This window comes from Pleurodeles waltl, chromosome 4_1 (assembly GCF_031143425.1).
Source record: "Pleurodeles waltl isolate 20211129_DDA chromosome 4_1, aPleWal1.hap1.20221129, whole genome shotgun sequence".
Classification (NCBI taxonomy): Eukaryota; Metazoa; Chordata; class Amphibia; order Caudata; family Salamandridae; genus Pleurodeles; species Pleurodeles waltl.
Genome location: NC_090442.1, coordinates 135,363,241 through 135,389,143, shown reverse-complemented (window position 1 = coordinate 135,389,143; position 25,903 = coordinate 135,363,241). Strand labels below are relative to the sequence as shown.

At 50.1% G+C, this 25,903-nt stretch overlaps 1 protein-coding gene across 3 annotated transcripts in view; it reads left to right on the top strand.

The window, feature by feature from the left end:
* DENND2A (DENN domain containing 2A) overlaps nt 1–25,903 on the top strand; it is a 253,271-nt gene that overhangs the window by 192,450 nt on the left and 34,918 nt on the right. For all 3 annotated transcript variants that reach the window (XM_069227903.1, XM_069227901.1, XM_069227902.1), the window contains 3 exons: nt 16,826–17,003; nt 21,961–22,002; nt 24,278–24,395. In XM_069227903.1, the coding sequence (XP_069084004.1) occupies nt 16,826–17,003; nt 21,961–22,002; nt 24,278–24,395 (338 nt within the window). The remainder of the gene's footprint in view (nt 1–16,825; nt 17,004–21,960; nt 22,003–24,277; nt 24,396–25,903) is intronic.

Below are 25,903 nucleotides of genomic sequence, written 5' to 3'. Positions count from 1 at the left end.
TAAAAACATCTGTTAGAAGAACAGATTAGTTACCTTTGGTAACACTCCTTCTGTCTGATAATCTGTCTAACTGCGGATTCCTCACTGTTCTCCCACCTTCCCATCCTGTGGAGTGGTCCCTTCCGAAAAGGTCCCAAACTATACACCTGCACACCAGTTGTTTTGTGCTCTGTTTACATGAGCGCGGAAAGTGTCACACAAGAAACTGGTGTCTGTTTGTAGGGTGGAACTTGTATACAGCTCTACTTCATCACTCCTGGGGTGGAAGGAAGCCAAAGCAGAGCCGCACGGTGCCACTTAGTGGTGTTTAGGATCACTACTGTGAAAATGTATGAATCCAGTCTTGCACATTGAGATATTCTAAAGGTGATTAATCTACGGTTAGACAGAGTATCCACCAGCAAGAGCCTTACTGAAGGTAAGTAATGTGTTCTTTTGGACCAATATCTAAAGCTTTAACCAGTGGCGGTTCCTCCGTGGGACCCCACGCACTGCTGTAAGGAAAGCGACTAAAACTTACCATTTTAGTTTTGACACTTTCTGCCAGCAAACCGAGTGCGAGGGCAGGACGGGGCCAGTGTGTCACTGCTCCCAGTGACTGGCAGCAGTGAGGAGTGGCCACTTCAGTTTGAAGTGCATATGTAGGTTTGGCCAACTACCTCGCTCCGGCCAAACTGATATGCGCAATTCAAACCCCTCTAACCTGGCTGTCTTGGTCAGCTGGGTTGGAGAGCAGGCACAGGCATTCCATGCCTTTTGGAGAATGGAGATGACCCGCTCCAGCCAATCAAGACACTTTTTTCATGCTGCTCTGTGGACATTCCCCGCCACTGCCACATCACAGACCACCTGAGAAACCTGCACTGGCTCCCAGTCAACAAGAGAACCACCTTCAAACTCCTCACCCACGCTCACAAAGCACTGCACAACATCAGACCAGAATACCTCAACAGACCGCTCTCCTACACCTTGACCCGGCATCTCCGCTCCGCCAACTTCGCAACTGTCCCACACGTCCGCAGAACCGCAAACGGCGGTAGATCATTCGCGCACCCACCCACCCTTTCCCTCAGCGCCTTGAGACCCTCACAGGTGAGTAGTGTGCTTTTTCCTGATTGATTGATGATGGAGTTGGCTGTGGGCTTCGCACTCGGAGGAGGTGCTGCAGAACATCGAAAGGTAACTGGGTTTTTTATATTTATATTGGTGTGTATGTTGTGTGTAGTTTTTTTGTGTGTGTGTTTTGCGCCCCTCCAATTTAATTTGCTACCATCAGCCACTCGTTTTAATACAAGTAAGGTGCAAAGGTAGCTGAAATAGGTGCGAGCGACACTCAGACAGTCGCCTATGAAACAAAATGCAGTGGACACTGAATTCGAGGGGGGAAAATCACATTTGCATACAAATAAAATGGAAAAAATGGCTCGCCTTGGGCGTGAGTTTCTCGCAGCTAGTTTAGGCACGCCCCGGGACGTGCTTCAGTGTGTGGGGTGACACCAGTGAGACCTGTGCTGTGATCCCGTGTCTGGCAGGAAGCCGGAGAGTGGCAAGTTTATTGGGGTTTAGGAGGCGGGGGTTAGAATAGAGCTTGGACTAACTTCTGCCAGCTGTGGTCAGGCTGTGGAGAGGAGGGCCTGTTTACATTCCAGCTGAAAGACTTTTGTCTTCTCTCTCTCAGTGGCTGGTGGGGGGCTGAGGGGCTCTAGCCTGAAGGGGGAGGGTGGGATTTGGAGCAAGCTCGCCTCGATCCACATACTTTGGCAGTGAGAAAGGAAAGAGATCCCGGTGCAGTTTTAGTTACTATGGCAACCAGTGAAAATCACCCATTTAAGGCAATTGCATGACCTCATATGAGATCAGAGGGCTCCGACCCCGACCTCTCAGCTGGCGGAGTTTGACTTTTCCCTTTTCATGCTTTGCTTGCACTATTGTAATATTCATGCTCGATAGTACGATCCCCGTCCTCTCTAAGCAACACCCCAAAATACCGTCTAAAGCTCCCACCCCGTGAAGAACCGTCCTGCAAGAGACATTCCAACATGTGCAGCGCAGACCACGCAGAGAGCAGAGTCTCTCGCTCCAGGGAGCGCGGGGCCCCGGCTTCTGACAGGCCTCGTCCCCTCAGGAGCCTTTGTCCCACGGCCGCGCCCCTCTCACTGCGGGGGCCCCGCAGGATCCCTTCTATACCGCCGCCTCACTGCAGGCCCCTCTCTCTCTGAAGTGTCTCCTAGCACTGCAGTGCACCTCCACCCACTGCAGGCTCACTCCCCTCACTGCAGGCCCCCTCCTCCCACTCCAGGCTCACTCCCCTCATTGCAGGCCCCCTCCTCCCACTGCAGGCTCACTCCCCTCATTACAGGCCCCCTCCTCCCACTGCAGGCTCACTCCCCTCACTGCAGGCCCCCTCCACCCACTGCAGGCTCACTCCCCTCACTGCAGGCCCCCTCCTCACACTGCAGGCTCACTCCCCTCATTGCAGGCCCCCTCCTCACACTGCAGGCTCACTCCCATCACTGCAGGCTCACTCCCCTCACTGCAGGCCCCCTCCTCCCACTGCAGGCTCACTCCCATCACTGCAGGCTCACTCCCCTCACTGCAGGCCCCCTCCTCCCACTGCAGGCTCACTCCCCTCACTGCAGGCCCCCTCCACCCACTGCAGGCTCACTCCCCTCACTGCAGGCCCCCTCCCCACACTGCAGGCTCACTCCTCCCACTGCAGGCTCACTCCCATCACTGCAGGCTCACTCCCATCAATGCAGGCCCCCTCCACCCACTGCAGGCTCACTCCCCTCACTGCAGGCCCCCTCCACCCACTGCAGGCTCACTCCCATCACTGCCGTCTCGGCAGGGTCTCTCCTGTCTTCTCACTGCAGGAGCCCCGCCCCCCTTTCAATACCGCCGTCTCACTGCAGGCCCCCTCCACACTGAAGTCTCAGCAAGTCTCTTGTCTACTGTCTTCTCACTGCACAACTCCCCCTGTCACTGAATGGCCGCTCCTCTCACTGCACAGCTCCTCCTCTCACTGCATGGCCGCTCCTCTCCTCCTCTCACTGCAGAGGCCCAGCGGGGTCCCTTCAGTCCTGTCGTCTCACTGCAGGTTTGCACTGCAGTCTCAGCAAGTCCCTTCTCTTCTGCCTTCTCGCTGCATGGCCTCTCCCCTCACTGCACAGCTCCCCCTCTCACTGCATGGCCGCTCCTCTCACTGCAGAGGCTCAGCGGGGTCCCTTCAGTCCTGTCATCTCACTGTAGGGTCCCTTCGCACTGCAGTCTCCGCATGCCCCTTCTCTCCTGTCTTCTGACTGCAGGACTCACCCTCTCTGCAGCGTCTCACCAGGGTCCCTTCAATCCCTCAATCTCACTGCAAGGTCTCTCCGAGCGCTGCAGGACCCTTCTACTGACCACAGCCCCCCTCACTGTGGGGGTCTCTGCAAGAACCCTTCAGTCCCGTCATCTCACTGCAGAATCTCTGCAGGGCCCTTCTCTTCTGTGTTGTCATTGCACGGCTCTTTCTCTCCCTGCAGGGTCTCCCCGAGCACTGCAGGACCCTTCTACTCATTAAAGCCCTCCCCCCCCCCCCCTTCTCACTGCATGGGTCTCTGCAGGGTTCGGTCAATCTCCTCACTGCAGGCTCTCTCCAAGCACTACACCCCCCCTTCTCACTACACCCCCCCCCCCTTCTCACTACAGTGACTTGGCAAGACTATTCTCTTCTGTGTTCTCACTGCACGACTCCTCTCCCACTGCAGGGCCTCTGGTAGCACTGCCGGACCCTTCCACAAACTGCAGGGCTGCTCCCCTCACTGCAGGATTCATTAAGTAGCCTTGCTCGCTCCTCCTCTTAAACACTGCACAACCACCTCTGTCACTGTAGGATCCCAGCTGCATCTCTCCTCACACTGCAGGACCTCTCCTATCACTGCTCCACCCAGGGTCCTTTCTGTCACTTCTTCTCGCGGCAGTATCCTGTCTCACTACATCACCTTTTCTCACACTGCAGCATCTCTCACTACATCATCCATTCTCACACTGCAGCATCTCTCACTACATAATCCTTTCTCACACTGCAGCATCTCTCACTACATCTTCCATTCTCACACTGTAGCATCTCTCACCACATCATCCATTCTCACCCTGTAGCATCTCACTACATTCTCACACTGCAGCATCTTTCACTACATCATCCTTTCTCACACTGCAGCATCTCACTACATCATCCTTTCTCACACTGCAGCATCTCACTACATCATCCTTTCTCACACTGCAGCATCTCTCCTCAGTTAAAAGACCCTCTCACTGCATGGTCCCTCCTATAACTGCAAGGTTCTCTTTCTTTCTCAATCCCCCGTCTCGCTCTCTCTGCATTAACTTTCTCTCAGGTCTCTCAGCAGTTTCCCTTCTCTCATTACAAGTCCTCTGTCTTGATACAGGCCTACCCTCTCACCCTTTACTCTCCATCTCTCGCCTCTTCGCCTTCCCTTTCCATCTTTTCTTCTCATTTTCCAATTTTTGATTGCGCTTGCCAGGTGTTCTGTCCTTATACCCCCCGGCGTTCTGTCCCTATACGCCCATTTCCCCCCCGCCCCACACACACTTTCCAGATCGTCTTCTGCACATAATATTTACAGGATAAATCATACTTTTCTGTTTCCCTCACACTCACTCCCTGGACATTTCTGTTTCTCTTTCTCAGCCGTTCCTAGGTTCCTCTCTTTCTCTCTGCAGGTTCTCTTTTTCCATAGGTTCCCCCTCTTTTTGCAGGTTTATTCCTTCTTTCTCCCCCTTTTCTCTGCCTTCATTGGTGGTCTTTAGGGTTTCCATTTTTATAACAAGCATTTACAATACAACGGAACACGCATTTGTTCAACGTAGAGCTATTAGAGTTGTAAAGTCCTAACCGCACTTTTCTTGCCACATAAATTGAAAATGAAAAGTAATACAGTTTTACATAAACAAGCCGATTTAAAGCACACAAAAGGAAACAGAAATTAGCTCACAGTCAAATGTATTGGCAGTTATGCAATTATCTACGTAACAAGGTCAGTGTCGTGCACAACTCTCGACTACTGCCAAGCGAGATCACACTGCATAGGAAAGAAAAAGTAGTCCAGAAGCCATGCGGAAAACATGGAGCCTTGTATGTTTCCAGTAGTTTACCGGTGCTCTTGAGGAGGACTAAGCACCGGAAAAGGCATGACGTATGCATGCCTTTCACTAATGAAATCAAGCAAATTTTAAAATGCAAGCCGACGAACTAACCACACTGATGGGCGTGGTTAAAATCCCACAGAGAGACTACAACAGGGGCCAGAGCCCTTGCGCGCTCGACCCTAAAAAGTCTTCCAGCATTACATACTCAATCTGAGGGACAGGTTTGGTATGTGATACTTGATTCATAACTGCCCTTCTTCTCTTGCAGCAAAACACCTGTTGCTGATTTATGAGCTGCATTTGAGCTCGTTTTAAAAACAAGCCTTGGCAAATGCAGTGTTGCATGTAGACACTATGGCAGTCTTCATCTTGAAAGGATAAAAAATATAATTTTCTGTACTGATAACTTTGCTGGTGCAGTTTGAAAAACATCCAGCATTGACAAAGCAGTGGGTTGTTTCCCAGGGGTGGAGAATGGATTAAGGGAGAGCACGGAGACCGAGCCGCATCAGTGTTCGGTGTCATAAGGAGCTAGCAAAACAGAGCCACCAGCACATAGAGAAGGGAGGGTGCGCGAGAGTAAGGAAAGAGCACAAGCAGTGACCACTGCGTGAAAAGAGAGGAATGATTCCCACGTGCTCTCTCATACAGGGTTAAGTCATAGCAATCTTAAAAAAGAAAGTAGACCCCTGATCTGTGGAAGGATACTACCCTTCAAGTTAAGAGTGGAAAGGTAAGATGTAGCAGGATGGGACAAATTCAAGAACTGGGACAATAGCCATCCAATTAAGAGCAGAGAACTGTGATTGACAAAACCATCCACTCACGAGCAATTGTCTGTCCCATCACCCATGCTGTACTGTTCTATGCAATAATGTCTGTAGTGAGAATGCTAAATAATATTCATAGAAAGATGAGAAAGGAACCACACACAGTCATCATGGCTGTGGCTACTACTGCTGGATTATAGACTGTTGGGTTGTCATGGAGTGGTGCATGAGGACTCCCAGACCAGATTCTTTGCAGCTAATGAAGCAATCCTTCCTCTCCATGCCTTCCTCCCTACAGTCTGCATAATAACTGAGTTAGCCCCTATCTCACTAGCGCTGGGTATAGAGCCCCAATAATGACTGTTCCTGTCCCTTCTCCTTATATAATATCTCCGTTACAAATGAACGGGTGTCAGTATAGGGACTGTCCCCTACACGAGCATCTCCCCAATGTATATCTATCTACCTGTTATTTCACGTGTTGCCCAACAGAGAGATTTACTCTGACCAAAGAATATATGTGATGTGGAGGCCAGAATAATAAAATGCTCTACAAAAGAAAGATTTTAAAGACGATTCATAGATTACTACGCTACATGCAAAGCTAGATCGGTAAATGATAATCATTCCCTGGCCTAAGCTATCCGTGATGGACCTTACACACAAGGATTATGTGCTGGCATTGAAACTGGGTTACAATAGGTCCTATGGGTGAAACTTGCAAGTCACACATAAAGCTGTGTGTTTTTTGCAGTGTGAATATGTTCTGGATTCACAGGCTGTGCATTATTTAGCCAACTCGTGCTAAGGTCTGGACTAGTCTTTGACCTCTTTTTCTTTCTTTATTTTAACTAGGTTTAGTTGACCATTTGGTACTGTGTCTTTTACATCAGACATACACCGCAGAAGCCTATTGTTGTGGTATTGTGTGGAACACATCAGTTGGTGAATGGATAATCTGGTCCCATACATCTGCTTCAGTGACTGACAGTTGTACAAGCCAGTGGATGAAGAGGGCTGACTGTGTGTGTGTGTGTGTCTCCCCGGATCGCAGAGAGGAGAACTGTGACACTTGCCGGTCGTTTCGTTCCAAAAAAGACTTAGGGATCTAAGAGCGCGTCGAATAAAAATGGCGTCCAAGTCATCAGAACATCAGCCGGACATCTTCCGGGATGAACACACACAAGAGGAATTGGAACTCCATGAGACTGTTTCCATCGCAGATCCCGATGTTGACAGCCAAGTCATCCCACGGGTGCAGTATGTGAGTACATCAGCCCCCTCCCATCACCCAAAGACAATTGAAAAGACTTCTGTGCTGGTCTTGGGTCCCTCACTGCTTGCCAGCCATGGTCGGACCTGAAAAATACAGTCTGATGACCAACCCTTGGGTTCGTCACCAAAACAAAAGGCCAAAGTACATTCGGCACCGAGCTAACAGCTTGCCACACCTGTTTCGGTTCAGAGCCGAAAATCGGAGACTTCCACCTCAGAGCCAAAAAAAAGTAACAACGCTTTCGGAGCCGACATTCTCGGACTGACTCAAGCATTCGATATCCAAACTTTTGGAGCTGAAACCTGTCGGGGTAAATATGCTCCGGTTACTGAGGAGTTTTCAGAAATAAGGCCCATATTGGAGATAATGGATGCTAAACAGTGAAAGATCCATATACATAAGGACACAGGAAGGATCATAGCCTCTCCTCCTCCAACAATCAAAAGAAAATTGACTTTTCATGAAACTTTAGAAGCTGGGCCTCCACTTGCTAAAATATTTAAATAAACGAAGAAACCAAAGGCACCACAACAGCCTTCACCACCATATTCTCCTTTACTTTCTGCTTCTCCACCACAAGATACTCCACTACCACCACCTTCACCTACACAATTTTCTCCACAGTCCCCGTTTCACCACATAGGGATGATTTATACGACAATCAAGAGGGTATAGATCCATGGGACATATATGACACAGATCATATTCCTCCCAATGGTCCTGATTTATACCCTGCAAGGCCATCTCCCCCTGAAGATACCACTGCTTACAATCAGGTTATAGCTAGAGCAGCTGCCTATCATAATGTACAACTACATTCTGATCCCATTGAGGATGACTTTTTATTTGAAACCTTAACCTCTACTCATAAGGAGTATCAGTGCCTCCCTGTGCTCCCAGGCATACTTAAACATGCAGAGGACATTCCAGAATCATTACACCCAGGGTGGATAAAAAAGTATAAACCTGCACCCTCGGATCCGGTGTTTATTAAAACACAAGTACTGCCTGACTCTATAGTGGTCAGTGCAGCACGAAAAAGGGCCAATGGCACATCTACAGGGGATGGTCCTCCTCCAGACAAGGAAATTCGCAAATTTGATGCAGCGGGTAAAAGAGTAGCAACTCAAGCTGCTAACCATTGGAGAACTGCTAACCCTCAAGCACTTTTTTTTTTTGATAAATAATTTTTTTTTATTGATTTTGCATGAAAACAGTAATAAATACAACTCAACATGATGCCAACGGGCATTTAAACAATGGTGGTCGAATCCTAGGTCCCCCCCCCCCACACCTTGTTGATACATATAATATACAATCTTTAAACCTAAAAGCCTGCCGTGCCCTCCCACCTCCCCCATATCTTGTTATGCTTATTTAAGCAACCTCTGGCCTCATATATAAGTTTCTCACGCTGCGCACACCAATCCACCCCCCGTCTCCACTTAGTCAGTGTCGGCGCATTCTTTGCCTTCCATTCTGTCATTATATCCCTCTTGGCCACCAGGCATGCCACCCCTAAAAAGGTCCGGTCTGATCTTCGCAGCCCAATGTCACCCATAACCCCCAGGAGGAGGGGCACTGGCAACCTCTCCACTTCCTCCTGTAAGACCCCAGAAAACTCCTGCACAACCGCACCCCAGTAGGCCGCTATTATCGGGCATGCCCATACCATGTGGAAGAAGTCAGCTGTGGGGCTCCCACAACGTGTGCATTCCGCCGAGGAGCGGAGGCCCGCTCTGTGTAGTTTGTCGGGCATGAGATATGCGGCATGCAGAAAGTAGGTTTGTATTAATCGGAGGCGAGTGGCCATTGTAAGAGAGCGCGGGGCCATCAGTGCTTCTGTCCAATCCATGTCCTCCATGGGACCCACCCAATCCTCCCACCTCTTGCGAAGTCCTCCCAGGGGGCCCGCCGCGACGGTAGTTAGGGTGCGGTATATCTGGGAAACCCCTCCTCTGCCCAGGTTTCCCATCAGAGCCTTGGCTTCCATGGGGCTATGCTCGGGGATGGTGTCCCCAGTCTGTACGTGGACTAGTAGGGCATGACGCAACTGAAGATATCGGTAGAACTGTGTCTTGTTCAATGCGTATTGTTTCTGGAGGTCCTGAAAGGACCGCATATGTGACCCTTCCCAGATATCACCCAGAGTGGAGATACCTATGTTGTCCCAGGTCTGAAGGCCCTCCAGGCCTGCCACATGTTCCAGCTGCCTCCCGTGCCATAGCGGGGTCTGTTGGGTAAGGTGTCCCCACCACCCCGTCACTTTCTGAGCTGTCCGCCATCCCTGTAGTACCACTTTGGTTACATCTGGGGTATCTCGAGGGATCGGATTCCCATAAAGGGCGCCGAAGATCTGTGGGTAGCCCATTGTTTGTAGTTCTAGTTTGTATGCAGGGTCTGACCAACCACCTCCCACCCAGTCATTATTACAAGTGTATGCATCGCTAGATAGTAGTATTGGATATTAGACATGCCTAAGCCCCCCTCGTATATGTCCCTCTGACATATTTTAAGCGACAATCGTGCGCGAGATCCGCCCCATATGAATTGGCGCGCTAAGGAATCCATCTCCCTGAACCATTTCGTGGGGACGGGAAGTGGGAAGTTCTGTAGGAGGTATAGGAGCCTGGGGAGGATCATCATCTTGTACAGCGCTATTCTGCCAAGTAGATTCAGGGGGAGCACCTTCCAGCACAGGAGGTCGAGCTTGATCTTCTTTGTTAGTGGCGTGATATTAAGTTCCCACGCTAACTCGGTGAGAAGTGAAACATGTATTCCTAGGTATTTGAAGCTGTTTCTCCGAATTGGGATGTTTCGTTGCCAGTCTATACAGTCACGAGAGCGGTGTAGGGGGACTAGCAGGGACTTGGCTGGGTTCAGGATCAGTCCTGAGGCTTCTGTGAAAAGTCTCAGGATTTCTAGGACGCGTGGGCCGCTTTTGGGTGGGTTGGAGATATACAGGAGAACATCGTCTGCGTATAATGCCACTCGGTCTTCCGAACCGATGGGCCAGTGCCAGCCCTCAATCAGTGGGTCGCTTCTCAGTAGTATCGCCAAGGGTTCTATTACTAGCGCAAAAAGTAGAGGGGATAGCGGGCATCCCTGTCGTGTTCCACGGCCAATGGGGAACGGGTCAGAGACTACTCCGGTTACCCGGACTAGGGCTGTCGGATTAGAGTATAGGAGTTTCACTAATCCTCTGAATTTCGGTCCGAGCCCATTTTTATGCAGGACCTGTTCGAGGTAAGACCAATCCACCGTATCAAAGGCCTTTTCAAAATCAAGTAGAAGTAGTGCCAAGTATTTGTGTGACAGAGTTTTGCGGTGCGCCAAAGCCAGATGTAACCGCCTGATGCAGTGCCTGGTACTACGGGTAGGCATGAAGCCACATTGGTCAGGGTGAACTAGAGTGGGCATTACCTCCTTTAGTCTGGAGGCAAGGATCGAGGAGAGTACCTTAATTTCGACATTTAGGAGCGAGATGGGCCGGTACGCTGAGCAGTGTCGTGAAGGGGGCTGGGTTTTGGGGATCACCACAATTGTCGCTTGGTCAATCTCAGTGGGGAAGCGGCCTTGGTTTTCAGCTTCGTGGTACATGTTAAGTAGGTGGGGACCCAGGATGTCACTGCATTTACTATATAGTTCTGCTGGGAAGCCGTCCGGGCCTGGGGTTTTGCCCGTTGCCAGGCTGGATATTGCACTGCTAATCTCTGCAAGGGTAATGGCCTCCTCCAATCTATTTCTCGCCTCTGGGGACACCCTCGGAAGGGTAATATCGTTTAGTAGTGGGGTCTCTCTCTCAGTGGGGGGGGCGTGGGTGCTTGGCATATAGACGCGCATAGTAAGAGGCGAAACTATGTGCAATTTCTGCAGATGTTTTAACAAGGGAGCCCGAGTCCTCTAGGATCTCGGGTATAATTCTGTCGGCCATGGGGCGGGTGGCTAGCCAGTGCAGCAGTTTCCCGTTTTTATCCCCCCATCCATATATTCGGGCTGCTGAGGCTCTCCACATGTGTTTGGCCGACTCCAGCATCATATGTTTGATATCCTCTCTCACCCTAGTCAGGCGCCTCATGGTAGAGGCCGAAGCCGAGTTTACATGCTGGCGTTCCAGTCTTAGGGACTCGGTTTCCATTACAGAGATCTGGGAGTTCTGGTCTCGCTCACGGGACCGAAGAATGTGTTTGGCGTGCCCTCTAAGAGTAGCCTTACAAGCGGCCCATATTATTCCCGGGGATTGAACCGAACCTACGTTAAGTTCAAAATATTGACTGAGGTGATTCCTGAGCTCCTGCGTGTAATCCTTATCCTGCAGGTGCCAAGCGTTCAGGCGCCACATAGGCCGCTTGGTGGGGTCTACTCCACCTAGTCGGATACGTATTGGGGCATGGTCCGAGACCCCTCGGGGGAGAGTCTCTGCCCCCGTGATGTTTAAGAAGTCCAGAGCGGGCATAAACACAAGGTCTATTCTGGATTGCGTCTGGTGGGCCGCGGACGTGTGCGTGTACTGGCGCTCTCTGGGGTGCCAGGTGCGCCACACCTCGCACAGGCCGAGGCTTTCCGCCCAATTGCTTAGGGCAGAAGCCCTCTTAGATCTATTGGTGGTGATTTCCCCAGATATGTCCAGAGTTGGGTCAAGAACCGCATTGAAGTCGCCTCCCAGTAGGGTGGTCCCTTGGGGAAGTCCTGAGGTCACTCGGTGGAGCGAAAGTAGGAAGGTGTCAAGCCCCTCCCCCCCCGAAACTTCCCCCCTCCCCATACTCCCACCCCGGAAGCATCTGTCGCCCAAAAACCCAACCAAAACCAGACAGCCAGCATTGCTGTCGTTGGGGTGGAGTGGTGGACCCCTCCTTTCTTTCGGATCAATTGCAATTAGCGGTCGCAAAACGAGCATTCGACACCATACTTTAGAAAGTCTCCGGTGTCGTCAACGGCAGTCCCACCGGGGCCTGCCCGAGCACATCAGGCGTGGCCAGTCTCTCCCCGCGTCCAACGAGGGGGCCGCACACGACTTGTCAGCCGAGCACCGGAGATTGACTTAGGCGACCGTCCTCTGTCACTAGGGCCGGTGTCTGAGGCCCCGGAAGAGCGTCCGCTGTGATCTCAGTCTGTGAGCCTGAGTCTTGGGCCGTCTCACCGTCCGCAGGAGTGTTCAGGTCTTTCCGCCTACCTCTCCGAGATCTGGTGCGTCGCCGGCTCCTCCGGGACCCCTCTGAAGAGGGGGGTACAATACAAGGGGTTTTCCCGGCAGCCCCCGGGGGACCCCTCCGGGCCCCGATGCCCTCCTCCGTCAGCCAGTCCCACGCCTCCTCAGGTGACTCAAAGAAGTATGCTTTCCCAGCCATGAGAACTTTGAGGCGTGCAGGGAAGAGGAGCATGTACGAAAGTTGCATTGCCCTGAGTTTTTGCTTAACCTGCTCATACGACCTGCAGCGGGTTTGGACCTCTCTGGTGTAGTCCGGAAAAATTAGGATTTTGTGATTTTCCCATTGAAGATCTTCCAACCTCCTCGCTTCTTTAAGGATGTTGTCTCTGTCTTTAAAATTAAGAAATCGTGCGATCATTGGGCGCTTCGGGCCGCCCGGAGGGGGGCGAGGTGCGAGTGCCCTGTGGGCTCGTTCAACTGCGAACAGGGGCGAGATGGATTGGTCCGGCATCCACTTTTTGATCCATCTCTCTAGGAACTCGGAGGCCTTGTCATCTTCTATACCCTCGGGGAAGCCGATAAAGCGTAAGTTGTTGCGTCTTGCCCGGTTTTCAGCATCCTCTGCACGGCGGTGAAGCTCGTTGGTTCGGGTCTGCAGTTGGGCCACTTTGATTTTGAGGTCAGACAAATCAGTATCATTCTGAGAAACTCGGGATTCCACCTCAGTGATTCGGTTTACTGCATTTCTAAGGTCTTGTCTGATGAGGCCCATATCCACTCGTACTTCTCCGATCTTAGTTTCTACGGCTACCTGAGATGATTGAATAGCTTGGAGAATGGCGCTCACTCCGTCCAGGGTCGGACCCCCGCTGGCTGTGTCTCCCCCTCCCCGCTGGCCCGTCGTCGTCGTGAACTGATCGATTTTTTGTTGGGAGGGTGGAGGCTGTTTGTTCGCCTTGTCCTTTCCCATCGTGGGGGCCGGGTGTGTCACACTCTCCGTATTTATGCTTTCAAGCCCAGGTTTTCAATTTGTTTTCCGGTGTCTTGGACCAGGGAAGTATCGCTGTGCCGCTCCGCGCAGGGACGGTGGGGTGTCACTGTCTCAGGGGCGTCTTCTGGACTAATTTACTCTCTCTTGGGCCCTGTGGAACATCTTTTGCCGGTACCGTTAAAAAGACCTGGTCGTTGGCTCCCATCCGGTAGCTCCCCTCCTCTCACCCTCTGCTTAGGCGAAAGGGACTCACTATAGATCCGGGCTCAAGTCTCACCACACCCAGGATCTGGTGTTTCCGTAAAGGGCCGCGTTTCGCCACACGCTGGCCTCTACTTCTCAGATCTGGCTCGACAAGGATCAATTGTCTATAGTTCGAGGCCTTAAAGTTCAGACTGTTTTGGGGTGTGTGTGTCTCCACTTCTCAGATCCTGGTCTGCTACCAGCTCTTGGTGTGGGCCTTGGCAAACCCCCTCTGGATGGCGATCTGAATGGGAGCGGAGGTGGGCCACTGCCTGTCCCCCTCACTGTAGCAATGACAGGGGAGTGGGGGGGTCCACGACTCGTCGACCCCCTCTCCTTCCTTCTCCTCCACTCCTGGGCCCCGGGTAGTGTCTTCGTCCTCCCGGGTGGACCCGCCCGACCTCCAGTCGAGTCCCGACCCCCGCGCGGCCCCAGCCCCTATTACGTACCAGGAGGGGGCCGCGGGGGGAACAAGCAGCGGCGGCGATCTTCCCGTCCTCGCCCGGCCGCTTCACTTTCGTCTCGCGGGTCAGGCAGGATGGATGGGGGGTCCAGGCCTCCCGGCCTGCACCCGCAGGGCAGTGCACAGGGCGTGGCCGCTCACCTGGTGCCTTCTTCCTCGGCCGCCCGGCCACAGGGATCCGCCGCCGGGGCCCGGTCCAGGCCCCCCCAGGGACTCTCTCCGTTCTTTCAGCCTGCTGCGCACGCCATCAGCTCAGCTATCGGCCTGGCCTCGGCCCAGCCGGGCGCGTCGCGGTCGCCATCTTGTTTTCCCTTCCCGGGATCGGCCTGATCTCCGCGCGGGCATAAAATGCAGGATCTCCGTTTTTTATGCCGTGCGCGACACCCGCGAGACCCAGGGTCACAGGGGTGTCCGAAACGGCGTCTTTCAGCTCCCTTGGACCGCGCTAACTATGTGCGGATGACGGAGGGGTCCAGAGCACTCTCAGAGTGCGACCGCCATCTTGACGCCCGAAGCCACGCCCCCAACCCTCAAGCACTTTTAGCAAGATACGACAGGGCTCATTGGGACCAAATGGAAGACTTGTTGCATTACGTTCCACCAGAACATCAAAAAAGGGCACAACAAATAGTAGCGGAAGGGCAGGCTATTTCCAATAACCAATTCAGATCAGCTGTAGATGCAGCAGATACAGCGGCAAGGAGTATCAACACCAGTATCATCAATAGAAGACACGCATGGTTAAGGGCTTCAGGTTTTAAGTCAGAAATACAACAAGAAGTATTGAATATGCACTTTAATAAACAACATCTATTTGGGCCAGAAGTTGATACCACAATAGAAAAGCTGAAAAAGGACTTTTAACAGCTAAAGCTATGGGTACGTTATACACTACACCTACTCTGGAAACTTTTCATAGGCCACAGTTTAGGGGTGGTTTCAAACCATCAACCACAGAACCATTCACATCCCAACAAAAACAAGGGCCACACTCCTACAACATAGGCTCCTTTAGAGGCTCTTAAAGTGAAAATTATTAATGAGGCAAAGGTAAATCAACCGTGCCAAGAGTTTTTTCCATCTCAACAAAACAGTGACTTCTTACACATCCCCACAGAGCATACATCTCCTGTTGAAGGAAGACTGAAAAATTGTTTACCCACAATGGCACAACATTACTACAGATCAATGGGTTCTATCAATTATCCAACATGGCTATTGCCTAGAACTCCTCTCTACTCCACCAAACATTCCCCCTCGGAATGAAACATCTCAATTTATTAAAACAGGAGGTACAATCACTACTACTCAAAGGTGCCATGGAGGTGTTATCTATATCCCAACAAGGGTCGGGAGTGTATTCATTATACTTCCTCATACCATAGAAAGATGGTACTCTCAGACCAATCTTAGATCTCAGATCCCTCCGGGGGTTCGCAGATTTCAATAATGATTCAGTGGGGGTCTCTGGGTTCCAGCAATGATAAAGTGGGGGCCCTCAGAAGTCAAAAGGTTGGGAACCACTGATCTAGACAATTGTCTAATAAAATCAAGCACTATTATACAATGTCAACAACACACTCAATACACAATACAAACCCTACATACATTAGGGTTCAATGTCAGTTACCAAAAATATCATCTTCAACCATCACAGGATCAACATTACCTAGGTGCTATTCTCAATACACAAAAAGCCTTAGCCTATGAAAATACACAAAGGATACAAGCTTTCCAAACCCTCATACCACAAATGCAGTCAAATCAACATTACACAGTAAGGTTTATCATGAGACTATTGGGACTTACGCAAAGCATGTAAATCTGCAGCACTACATGCCACGAACAGATGTCTACTGGGTAAGTAAAATGATAAAAATATATATATATATATATTATTCCTTTTGATTATATGAAGTGGTGAGACTAGGGCAGACCTAAAGGCGATCAGTTGCTTGTAGGTTGAAATGTATATATTGTACATTTTTTCCTTCTATTATGATATGCCTCTGATTTGGAAGTTAACCTTGGTAGGGTTTTCCAAATATATTTTAGGACGTCTCCTAGTAGTTGCAGTGGAGTTTGCCTATGCCCGTGTGCCTGCCAGTAGCGTAACTCCGTCCTTTCTTTGTACTTGCTGTTATCCCGCTACTTGACTACATGCTTCCTTGGTCAAGAAGAGCCAGGAACTGTTTCCAATTCCTGACATCACTACATGTTTGGTCTATCTTCCTTACCCCGGCCTGGCTCGATGTTTCCTGTCGCCTACGATCAAAGCCTGATACTACTCGGTTTGTGTTCTGTCCATCATCCCACAGCATAACACCACATTGCATATCTTAGGCTCATTTGCCGAGTTTCTTGAGCCCTGCTTTCTGTACCTTCCCAGAACCTGGTTTCCCGCTGCCTATGTGCTGTTCATCTCACATTGGGCTCCCTACTGTCTGGTCTTCTGGTTGGCCTCCTATCATCTCAAGGTCTAACTTCCTCCTGCCTTGTCTCCTCTGTTCTCAGGACATGGGTCCATGTTGTTTGTATCTGATTCTCTGAAGGCCTGCCTTCATGTTCCTTGCGTCGCGACCTGGCTCTATGCTGCTTGTGTTCTTTTGTCTCAAAGTATTTTCCCCTGCTGCCTGTGTGTTGTCTTCTGTGGCCCCGTCTCCATGTTGCCTATATGGTATCTCTTTTGCCTGGGCCTGATTCTATGCTGTTTTTTCCTTGTCTGTATTCTGAATGGGTTAATAGTGTATGTGTACTGACCAGACTCTGCACTGTTGTTTTTCAGCACCCTCTCCAAGTGCTGCCATGCCGTGGTGGCTCTCATCTACCCCTTTGCCTGGCAGCACACTTACATCCCGGTGCTGCCACCCTCCATGATTGACATAGTCTGCTCACCCACCCCTTTTCTTATCGGCCTCCTATCCAGCTCCCTCCCCCGCCTGAAGGAACTGCCAGTGGAAGAGGTAAGTTGAGGATCTGGAGGGGGAGGTTGGTCTGTGACAACTTGTGTTAGTTCCTAGCCTAGTGGACAAACCTATCAGACAGCAGTCTTGGGTCCCAGCCAATAGATGGTCAAGACTTTGGTGCCAGGTAGGGGAAGCCTTCCATTTCTCAGTGTGTTGAACCAGAATGTTGGAGGTTGGAGTGTCTTGGCCCTTTGCCTTTGGTATGATGAGTGTTGTCGGGGTATATTTGCCCTTTCCTGAATCTAGCTTGTTCGTGACTTGGGATTCCGGTAGCCAAATGAGGTCACTCTTAACTCCTCTGTCCTTGTCAGAAGCATGATATAGTATAATATAGCCTTAGAGCCCGTCGTAGCCACTAGAGGGCAGAATGTTCTAATAAATATAAAAGTCCTCACGGAGCTGAGGGGATTAAAATCTCCTCGGTCTCCGTCAGGCCTTTGTTCACAGCTGTTGCTGTGAACAAAGAACATTGGAATGTTGACCAGTCAGTAAAAGCCCGGAGCTCTCCAATGAAGCTCCCAATATTCTAATTCCACCATTGTTATCTTCAGTATTGTTTTTCTTAATGTTTTTATTGTTTTTCTATTTTACACCAATACGCCCTGACACGATACTTTCACATTGTTGGTAGATTTACATCAACATCTGTATTTTAACCCAGTTAGATGGTTGCGTAGCAATATTAGCATCGTGATGAGCATATGTTGACAATGACATAATGTAAGGAAATGCCTCCTTGGCATGGTTGCCCCCTGACTTTTTGCCTTTGCTGATGCTATGTTTACAATTGAAAGTGTGCTGAGGCCTGCTAACCAGGCCCCAGCACCAGTGTTCTTTCCCTAACCTGTACTTTTGTATCCACAATTGGCAGACCCTGGCATCCAGATAAGTCCCTTGTAACTGGTACTTCTAGTACCAAGGGCCCTGATGCCAAGGAAGGTCTCTAAGGGCTGCAGCATGTCTTATGCCACCCTGGAGACCTCTCACTCAGCACAGACACACTGCTTGCCAGCTTGTGTGTGCTAGTGAGGACAAAACGAGTAAGTCGACATGGCACTCCCCTCAGGGTGCCATGCCAGCCTCTCACTGCCTATGCAGTATAGGTAAGACACCCCTCTAGCAGGCCTTACAGCCCTAAGGCAGGGTGCACTATACCATAGGTGAGGGTACCAGTGCATGAGCACTGTACCCCTACAGTGTCTAAGCAAAACCTTAGACATTGTAAGTGCAGGGTAGCCATAAGAGTATATGGTCTGGGAGTCTGTTTTACACGAACTCCACAGCACCATAATGGCTACACTGAAAACTGGGAAGTTTGGTATCAAACTTCTCAGCACAATAAATGCACACTGATGCCAGTGTACATTTTATTGCAAAATACACCCCAGAGGGCACCTTAGAGGTGCCCCCTGAAACTTAACCGACTATCTGTGTAGGCTGACTAGTTCCAGCAGCCTGCCACACTAGAGACATGTTGCTGGCCCCATGGGGAGAGTGCCTTTGTCACTCTGAGGCCAGTAACAAAGCCTGCACTGGGTGGAGATGCTAACACCTCCCCCAGGCAGGAGCTGTAACACCTGGCGGTGAGCCTCAAAGGCTCACCCCTTTGTCACAGCACCGCAGGACACTCCAGCTAGTGGAGTTGCCCGCCCCCTCCGGCCCCGGCCCCCACTTTTGGCGGCAAGGCCGGAGAAAATAATGAGAATAACAAGGAGGAGTCACTGGCCAGTCAGGACAGCCCCTAAGGTGTCCTGAGCTGAGGTGACTCTAACTTTTAGAAATCCTCCATCTTGCAGATGGAGGATTCCCCCAATAGGGTTAGGATTGTGACCCCCTCCCCTTGGGAGGAGGCACAAAGAGGGTGTACCCACCCTCAGGGCTAGTAGCCATTGGCTACTAACCCCCCAGACCTAAACACGCCCTTAAATTTAGTATTTAAGGGCTACCCTGAACCCTACAAAATTAGATTCCTGCAACAACAAGAAGAAGGACTGCCTAGCTGAAAACCCCTGCAGAGGAAGACCAGAAGACAACAACTGCCTTGGCTCCAGAAACTCACCGGCCTGTCTCCTGCCTTCCAAAGAACTCTGCTCCAGCGACGCCTTCCAAAGGGACCAGCGACCTCTGAATCCTCTGAGGACTGCCCTGCTTCGAAAAAGACAAGAAACTCCCGAGGACAGCGGACCTGCTCCAAAAAGACTGCAACTTTGTTTCAAGAAGCAGCTTTAAAGAACCCTGCAACTCCCCGCAAGAAGCGTGAGACTTGCAACACTGCACCCGGCGACCCCGACTCGGCTGGTGGAGAACCAACACCTCAGGGAGGACCCCCGGACTACTCTACGACTGTGAGTACCAAAACCTGTCCCCCCTGAGCCCCCACAGCGCCGCCTGCAGAGGGAATCCCGAGGCTTCCCCTGACCGCGACTCTCTGAAACCTAAGTCCCGACGCCTGGAAAAGACCCTGCACCCGCAGCCCCCAGGACCTGAAGGACCGGACTTTCACTGCAGAAGTGACCCCCAGGAGTCCCTCTCCCTTGCCCAAGTGGAGGTTTCCCCGAGGAACCCCCCCCTTGCCTGCCTGCAGCGCTGAAGAGATCCCTCGATCTCTCATTGACTTCCATTGCGAACCCGACGCTTGTTCTAACACTGCACCCGGCCGCCCCCGCGCCGCTGAGGGTGAAATTTCTGTGTGGACTTGTGTCCCCCCCGGTGCCCTACAAAACCCCCCTGGTCTGCCCTCCGAAGACGCGGGTACTTACCTGCAAGCAGACCGGAACCGGGGCACCCCCTTCTCTCCATTATAGCCTATGCGTTTTGGGCACCACTTTGAACTCTGCACCTGACCGGCCCTGAGCTGCTGGTGTGGTAACTTTGGGGTTGCTCTGAACCCCCAACGGTGGGCTACCTTGGACCAAGAACTGAACCCTGTAAGTGTCTTACTTACCTGGTAAAACTAACAAAAACTTACCTCCCCCAGGAACTGTGAAAATTGCACTGTGTCCACTTTTAAAGTAGCTATTTGTGAATAACTTGAAAAGTATACATGCAATTGAAATGATTCAAAGTTCCTAATGTACTTACCTGCAATACCTTTCAAACAAGATATTACATGTTAAATTTGAACCTGTGGTTCTTAAAATAAACTAAGAAAAGATATTTTTCTATAACAAAACCTATTGGCTGGATTTGTCTCTGAGTGTGTGTACCTCATTTATTGTCTATGTGTATGTACAACAAATGCTTAACACTACTCCTTGGATAAGCCTACTGCTCGACCACACTACCACAAAATAGAACATTAGTATTATCTCTTTTTACCACTATTTTACCTCTAAGGGGAACCCTTGGACTCTGTGCATGCTATTCCTTACTTTGAAATAGCACATACAGAGCCAACTTCCTACACATAATCTCTCAAGGATCAGTGCAATCAGTTAACCTCTTATTCCTCCATTGTTGATGGTTTCCAGAGCCCAACGTTTCCACTTTCTGCGCATGACCCATCCGTAGGTCAGCCTCTAAACACAGCCCAGTAATTTCACTGTTTTAGAGCTTTTCTCACTCTCAAAGTGACTCCATTGCGACGAATACACCGCCTCTCAACCTATGAGGGCCTTAATGTGGGACCCTGGAGTAGACCGTGCTACTGGGCTGTGCCTGTGGGGGACCAGAAATTCTTAACTAAGAGGGCAAGTGTTTATTCTTCTTTTGGGGTATTGGCTGAAAGCAACTAAAGTGTTAACTGCTTTCAAAATGTGTACCCCTCCAGTCAGGAAGATTTGTATATGGAGTGCTTTCCCCTTTCTTTCTCCGACTACCCAGCAGGTAGAAAGAGGGCAGTTCGTAGGTTTGAACTCTACGGCCTCATCCAAGTGGGAATTGTCGTTTTCAGTTTTGCAGAAACCTGGTTCTGGAGGGCAAGCATGGTGATTCTCCCCAGTCCACCAGACAACAGCACTTTCGGGGCCCGGACCTAGGGAATAAAATACCTGGAAGTCTGTCAAGTCAACTGAGTTTGAAGACCACCAACATGGGGGAAACTGCTGTCTTCTGCGTTGCCTTTAATGAACAGTAGATGGTCTCCAGATCCCACTCACCTGAAATTGCAAGGGATTTGAACGCCTTCTAGTGTACTTTGTGTATTAAATCAGCTGCCACAAATTACCAGTTGCCCACAGCTTGGTTGTATTAGCCGCCCTCTGTCCTAGGTCTTGGACTCCCACCCCCTTACCTAGCCTCCTCTGGGCTTGCAGATTGGTGAGTCCACTGGTGGGGAAAACTCTAAGTCAGACTAGAAACAAATGAACAGGGCAAAACGCCACAGTCTTTTAAAGCCAAGCTATGACTGTTTTACTGCCTATGTTGTCCAAGACGGATAAAATGTTTCAATTGTACAACTTTGGACAAATTAAAACACTTTTTTTAATTGGCAGATTGAAATTTGCAAAACTGTACTAGAGATAAATGTAAACAAAAAAGGTAGTTGCAATAAACCAGTTATATTCTGGGCGTTAGAGAGCAGGACCGTGATCTGAGGTGTTACCGAGGAATATCGAAAAATGTTCTCGGGCTAGCAAGACTGATATAAATTACAGCTGACGGCCCCAGATCTCAGATTCTGCTATTCTGTTACATCATACTCCTATAGTTCAACTTGCACATGCTGTAATAATTAGTATGTTCCTTAGGAGAGTCTGGGATTTAAATGAAAGGAAATTTGTACCTAGTGATGTCATCGCATTTTCGTAATTGGGGAAACTACGAAGATGGAGGTCACAGGAGGTAATACATATCTAGAATAAGATCACTGAAGCCATTTACCTAATTTCCAAGAGTGCTGGGTGGTGCATGCCACTTATTGAGAGATTAAGGTGTGGCGTGGAGGGGTAGTTGTTTTGTCACAAGGGCAGTGGTTTAATCATACCGTATAATCACGAGTGTTTGTCTTTAACAGGTTCTTGTGGTGGATCTTGTTCATAACCGCTTTCTAAGACAGGTGAGTGAACACCATGTAGCTCTATCTGGGCATCTCTGATGGGTTGGCTCAAACACTGAGTGTGGCGCCTGTACATGTCTACCTCACTATGTGCAACTGTCCTTTTGGGCATCATAAAAGTGGGCTTTTGTATGCCGGCATATCAGACTGGAGGTTTGAGAACACAGCACTGTGAAGAGCCACATCTCTCTGTGTAGGGTTTTTTGTGTCTTGCTCTTTTCTAAAGGTGTCCTTTTGTAGAATTATCTTACTGGCGTAAGAATGCTGACCAGGTGTTGTGACATATGTGTGTGCAAAGTTGGGTCTGATTGTGCATTGAGTGCCTTATTGCAATAATGTGTTGCACCATCAAATTGTGAACCTGTGTAAATGGAGTCGCACTGTAACGGTGCCCGATTGTGTGTCACTGTGTAAAAAACTGCTTATTGTGTCTCACATGTCAGTGTGTTACTGTGTGTTTGTGTCAGCGTGTGTGTCACACTGTCTGATTGTATTGCACCTTGTGTAGCACCATCAATTTATCTGCAGTAGGCACTTCAGTAATCGACTACTGGTCATTTTGTTACTGTATGTCGCAGTGTCTGGATTGCTCAAAAGTGAGGCATTATCTATCCCTCGATATTTTGACTTCTATTGCTGATTCTCTCTCAATATCTGGTTGTTACGAAGTTTCACTGATCACTGTGTGTGAAAATGAGTGTTATTCTGCCCCTGACTTTGCTGTATCAGTCTGTTTATGCATGTGCATGCCCTTCTGTCTCGACTGTTTGTTTTTATGTGTATTTATGTGTGTGTGCCTTTACATCAGTGTTTATGCATGTTATGTAACATCTCCCAACATACAACACAGACAGCTCTCAAGCACCCCTGGACCACCCTGAGACACTCTGGACCAGCTCTTAGAAATCCTCAAAATGCTGTCAGAGATTTGGAGACTCAACCAGTCTTCCAACATCCCCATTTAGTCATCGGATATATCAGTGAGCCCTCAATCAAAAGTCAGACACCTCCTAGCAAATCATCAGATAACATCCAAAAACAGGCCCTCAGAAGTATTCACAATCTGAATGGTGCATATTCGAATCGGCCGTTGTCCAGACAAACCTCAACCCATATTCAAACACATCTTTGTAGTCATTAGTGACAAGATGTCCTTCAGAAGTGCACATACTGCTTGCAGATGTTTCCAGAAGGTCATCAAAGACTAGCAGCAACCTTTGGATAACCCCACTCTTCTTGAAGACACCCCAGGCCTCACTTAGAAATCCCTAACTGGTCCTCAGAGACCCTCAGCAAGCTGTCAGACTGCCCCTTAGGCAGCTCCATTTAGTCTTCAGAGACTCCACAACAAGATCTAATATGTAAGTACCTCTGTTGTACTCTTAATGGTGTTCCCTCAGACACACTCAGTATACTTTCATTGGCCCTCACGATTGCACCAATTTCATCTGGCCTATAAACACTCAGATCAGCCCTCTGGCGCTGTTTGTGTGCCTTCAGATGCCTCCTTCATGCCCTCAAGGGATTCTGCGACTGTTTACTAGGGCTATTCCTGTGCAAAGTAAGACACACTGGTTTGAGCAAGCTGGATGTGTATTCCAGCCCAAAACCAGGCATTTCAAACAACTCCTTACTTGGCTAACAAATGCAGCTGGCGACTCAACGAGAGTCACGTATTGTTAACGAGCTTGCATCCGTGGAAGAGGGATGCTAGTTATTCATTGCTTTCAGAGCAGAAGGTGGGAACTTAGGACTGCTCCTTGCCAGCCAGAGCCTGCAGCTCTGTTGCTCACAAGCACCTCTGTGTTGCCTGGAGGAAGAAACCAGTAGGTGAAAAAGATGGAAAACCTATATACTGAGACCACATAGTACCGGCCATTCTTGCTCACGGTCCTACACTTGTGTGTCCCAATCTGTACTGATGTCTTTTTGAGTGACCTTTAAACAAGACTCCAGTCTCTACGACTTCATCAGCCTGAATCAGTATTGCTGAGTATTTGTTTTTCAGTCTGAGGGTGTTTCCTCTTTCATGTCCCTTTCTTTATGTACGAGTCTCCTCTTGAGTGTGTATCTCATGGCCTGACACTGTCACAGTATATGTCTCTGTATGTATGTGCATCACGTCTGTGTGCCACAGTGTCCATCGGTTACTGATATCTACATGCCTGTGTTTCATCATGTATGTGCTGTAATGGTAGACCTTGCCCCCATGTGTGATAGTGGTGGAATGGGCAGCATTCCTAAAGTTTGTTTCCTCCTATTCCCGATGCTGCAGATGGATGATGAAGACTCGATCCTTCCACGGAAGCTGCAGGCAGCTCTGGAACAAATCTTGGAGCAGAGGAACGAGCTGTTCACCGAGTGCATTCCGGCTCCTCTGAGTGCCAGGCAAGGTAAATCCTGCCAGAATCACTGTTGTAAATCCCAAAGCAGCCAGTCAGTGTAAATCACAGACTAGCCTCTCAGGACCCAGGGCAAGCATCGGTGCTGTGTCCGAGATATTCTAGGTATATACCTTTTCATCTTCATCCCAGAACTGTAAACATGCAGTGTCACAAGAAAACTGCTGAATAAGCTTCCTGATGTCAGTGTCTGACCCGCGCCAGCAGCCTCCCAATTTCATTGACCAGTCCTATGACCTGTCAATGTCAAGTGTGAAATGCCAGCATCTTCCCAGTGTCATTCAATGAGTCTGAGAGAAGCCTTCCAGGATCAGAGTTAACCCTACACCAGCTTCCCAGTGTCATTGAATGAGTCCTAGTGCAGCCTTTTTGTGTCACTGAGTCGGAGAGCAGCCTCCCAGTGTCAGAGTGAACCATATAGCAGCCTCCCTGTGTCATTAAGTGAGTGTGAGAGCAGCCTTCCAGGGTTTGCGTGAATCATAGATCAGCCTCCCAGTGCCATTGAGTGAGTCCTACTGCAGCCTTCCAGTGCCCTTGAGTCTGACAGCAGCTTTCTAGGATCAGTGAGCAGTAGAGCAGCCTCAGTCTCATTGCACACATCCTAGTGCTGCTTCTCACTGTCTTTGATTGTGTCCTAGTGCAGCCTCCCAGTATACTTCTGTGAGTCCTAAGCCAGCCTTGGAACAGCGTGGCATAGAGTCTTATAGTAGCCTCCCCGTGGCATAGAGTCTTATAGTAGCCTCCCCGAGTCATTGAGTCTTGGTGCAGCCTCCCCGAGTCATTGAGTCTTGGTGCAGCCTCCCCGAGTCATTGAGTCTTGGTGCAGCCTCCCCGAGTCATTGAGTCGTGGTGCAGCCTCCCCGAGTCATTGAGTCGTGGTGCAGCCTCCCCGAGTCATTGAGTCGTGGTGCAGCCTCCCCGAGTCATTGAGTCGTGGTGCAGCCTCCCCGAGTCATTGAGTCGTGGTGCAGCCTCCCCGAGTCATTGAGTCGTGGTGCAGCCTCCCCGAGTCATTGAGTCGTGGTGCAGCCTCCCCGAGTCATTGAGTCGTGTTGCAGCCTCCCCGAGTCATTGAGTCGTGTTGCAGCCTCCCCGAGTCATTGAGTCGTGTTGCAGCCTCCCCGAGTCATTGAGTCGTGTTGCAGCCTCCCCGAGTCATTGAGTCGTGTTGCAGCCTCCCCGAGTCATTGAGTCGTGGTGCAGCCTCCCCGAGTCATTGAGTCGTGGTGCAGCCTCCCCGAGTCATTGAGTCGTGGTGCAGCCTCCCCGAGTCATTGAGTCGTGGTGCAGCCTCCCCGAGTCAATGAGTCGTGGTGCAGCCTCCCCGAGTCAATGAGTGAGTCTGAAAGCAGCTTCCCAGAGTCAGAGCGAACGCTAGAGCAGCCTCACGGTGTAAATGAGTGTGTCCTGGTGCAGCTATCCAGTGTCACTGAGCAAATTTTAGACCAGTGTTTCATTGTCGGATGGTAAATCGCAGCGCAGCAGACACTGGGAGTAAC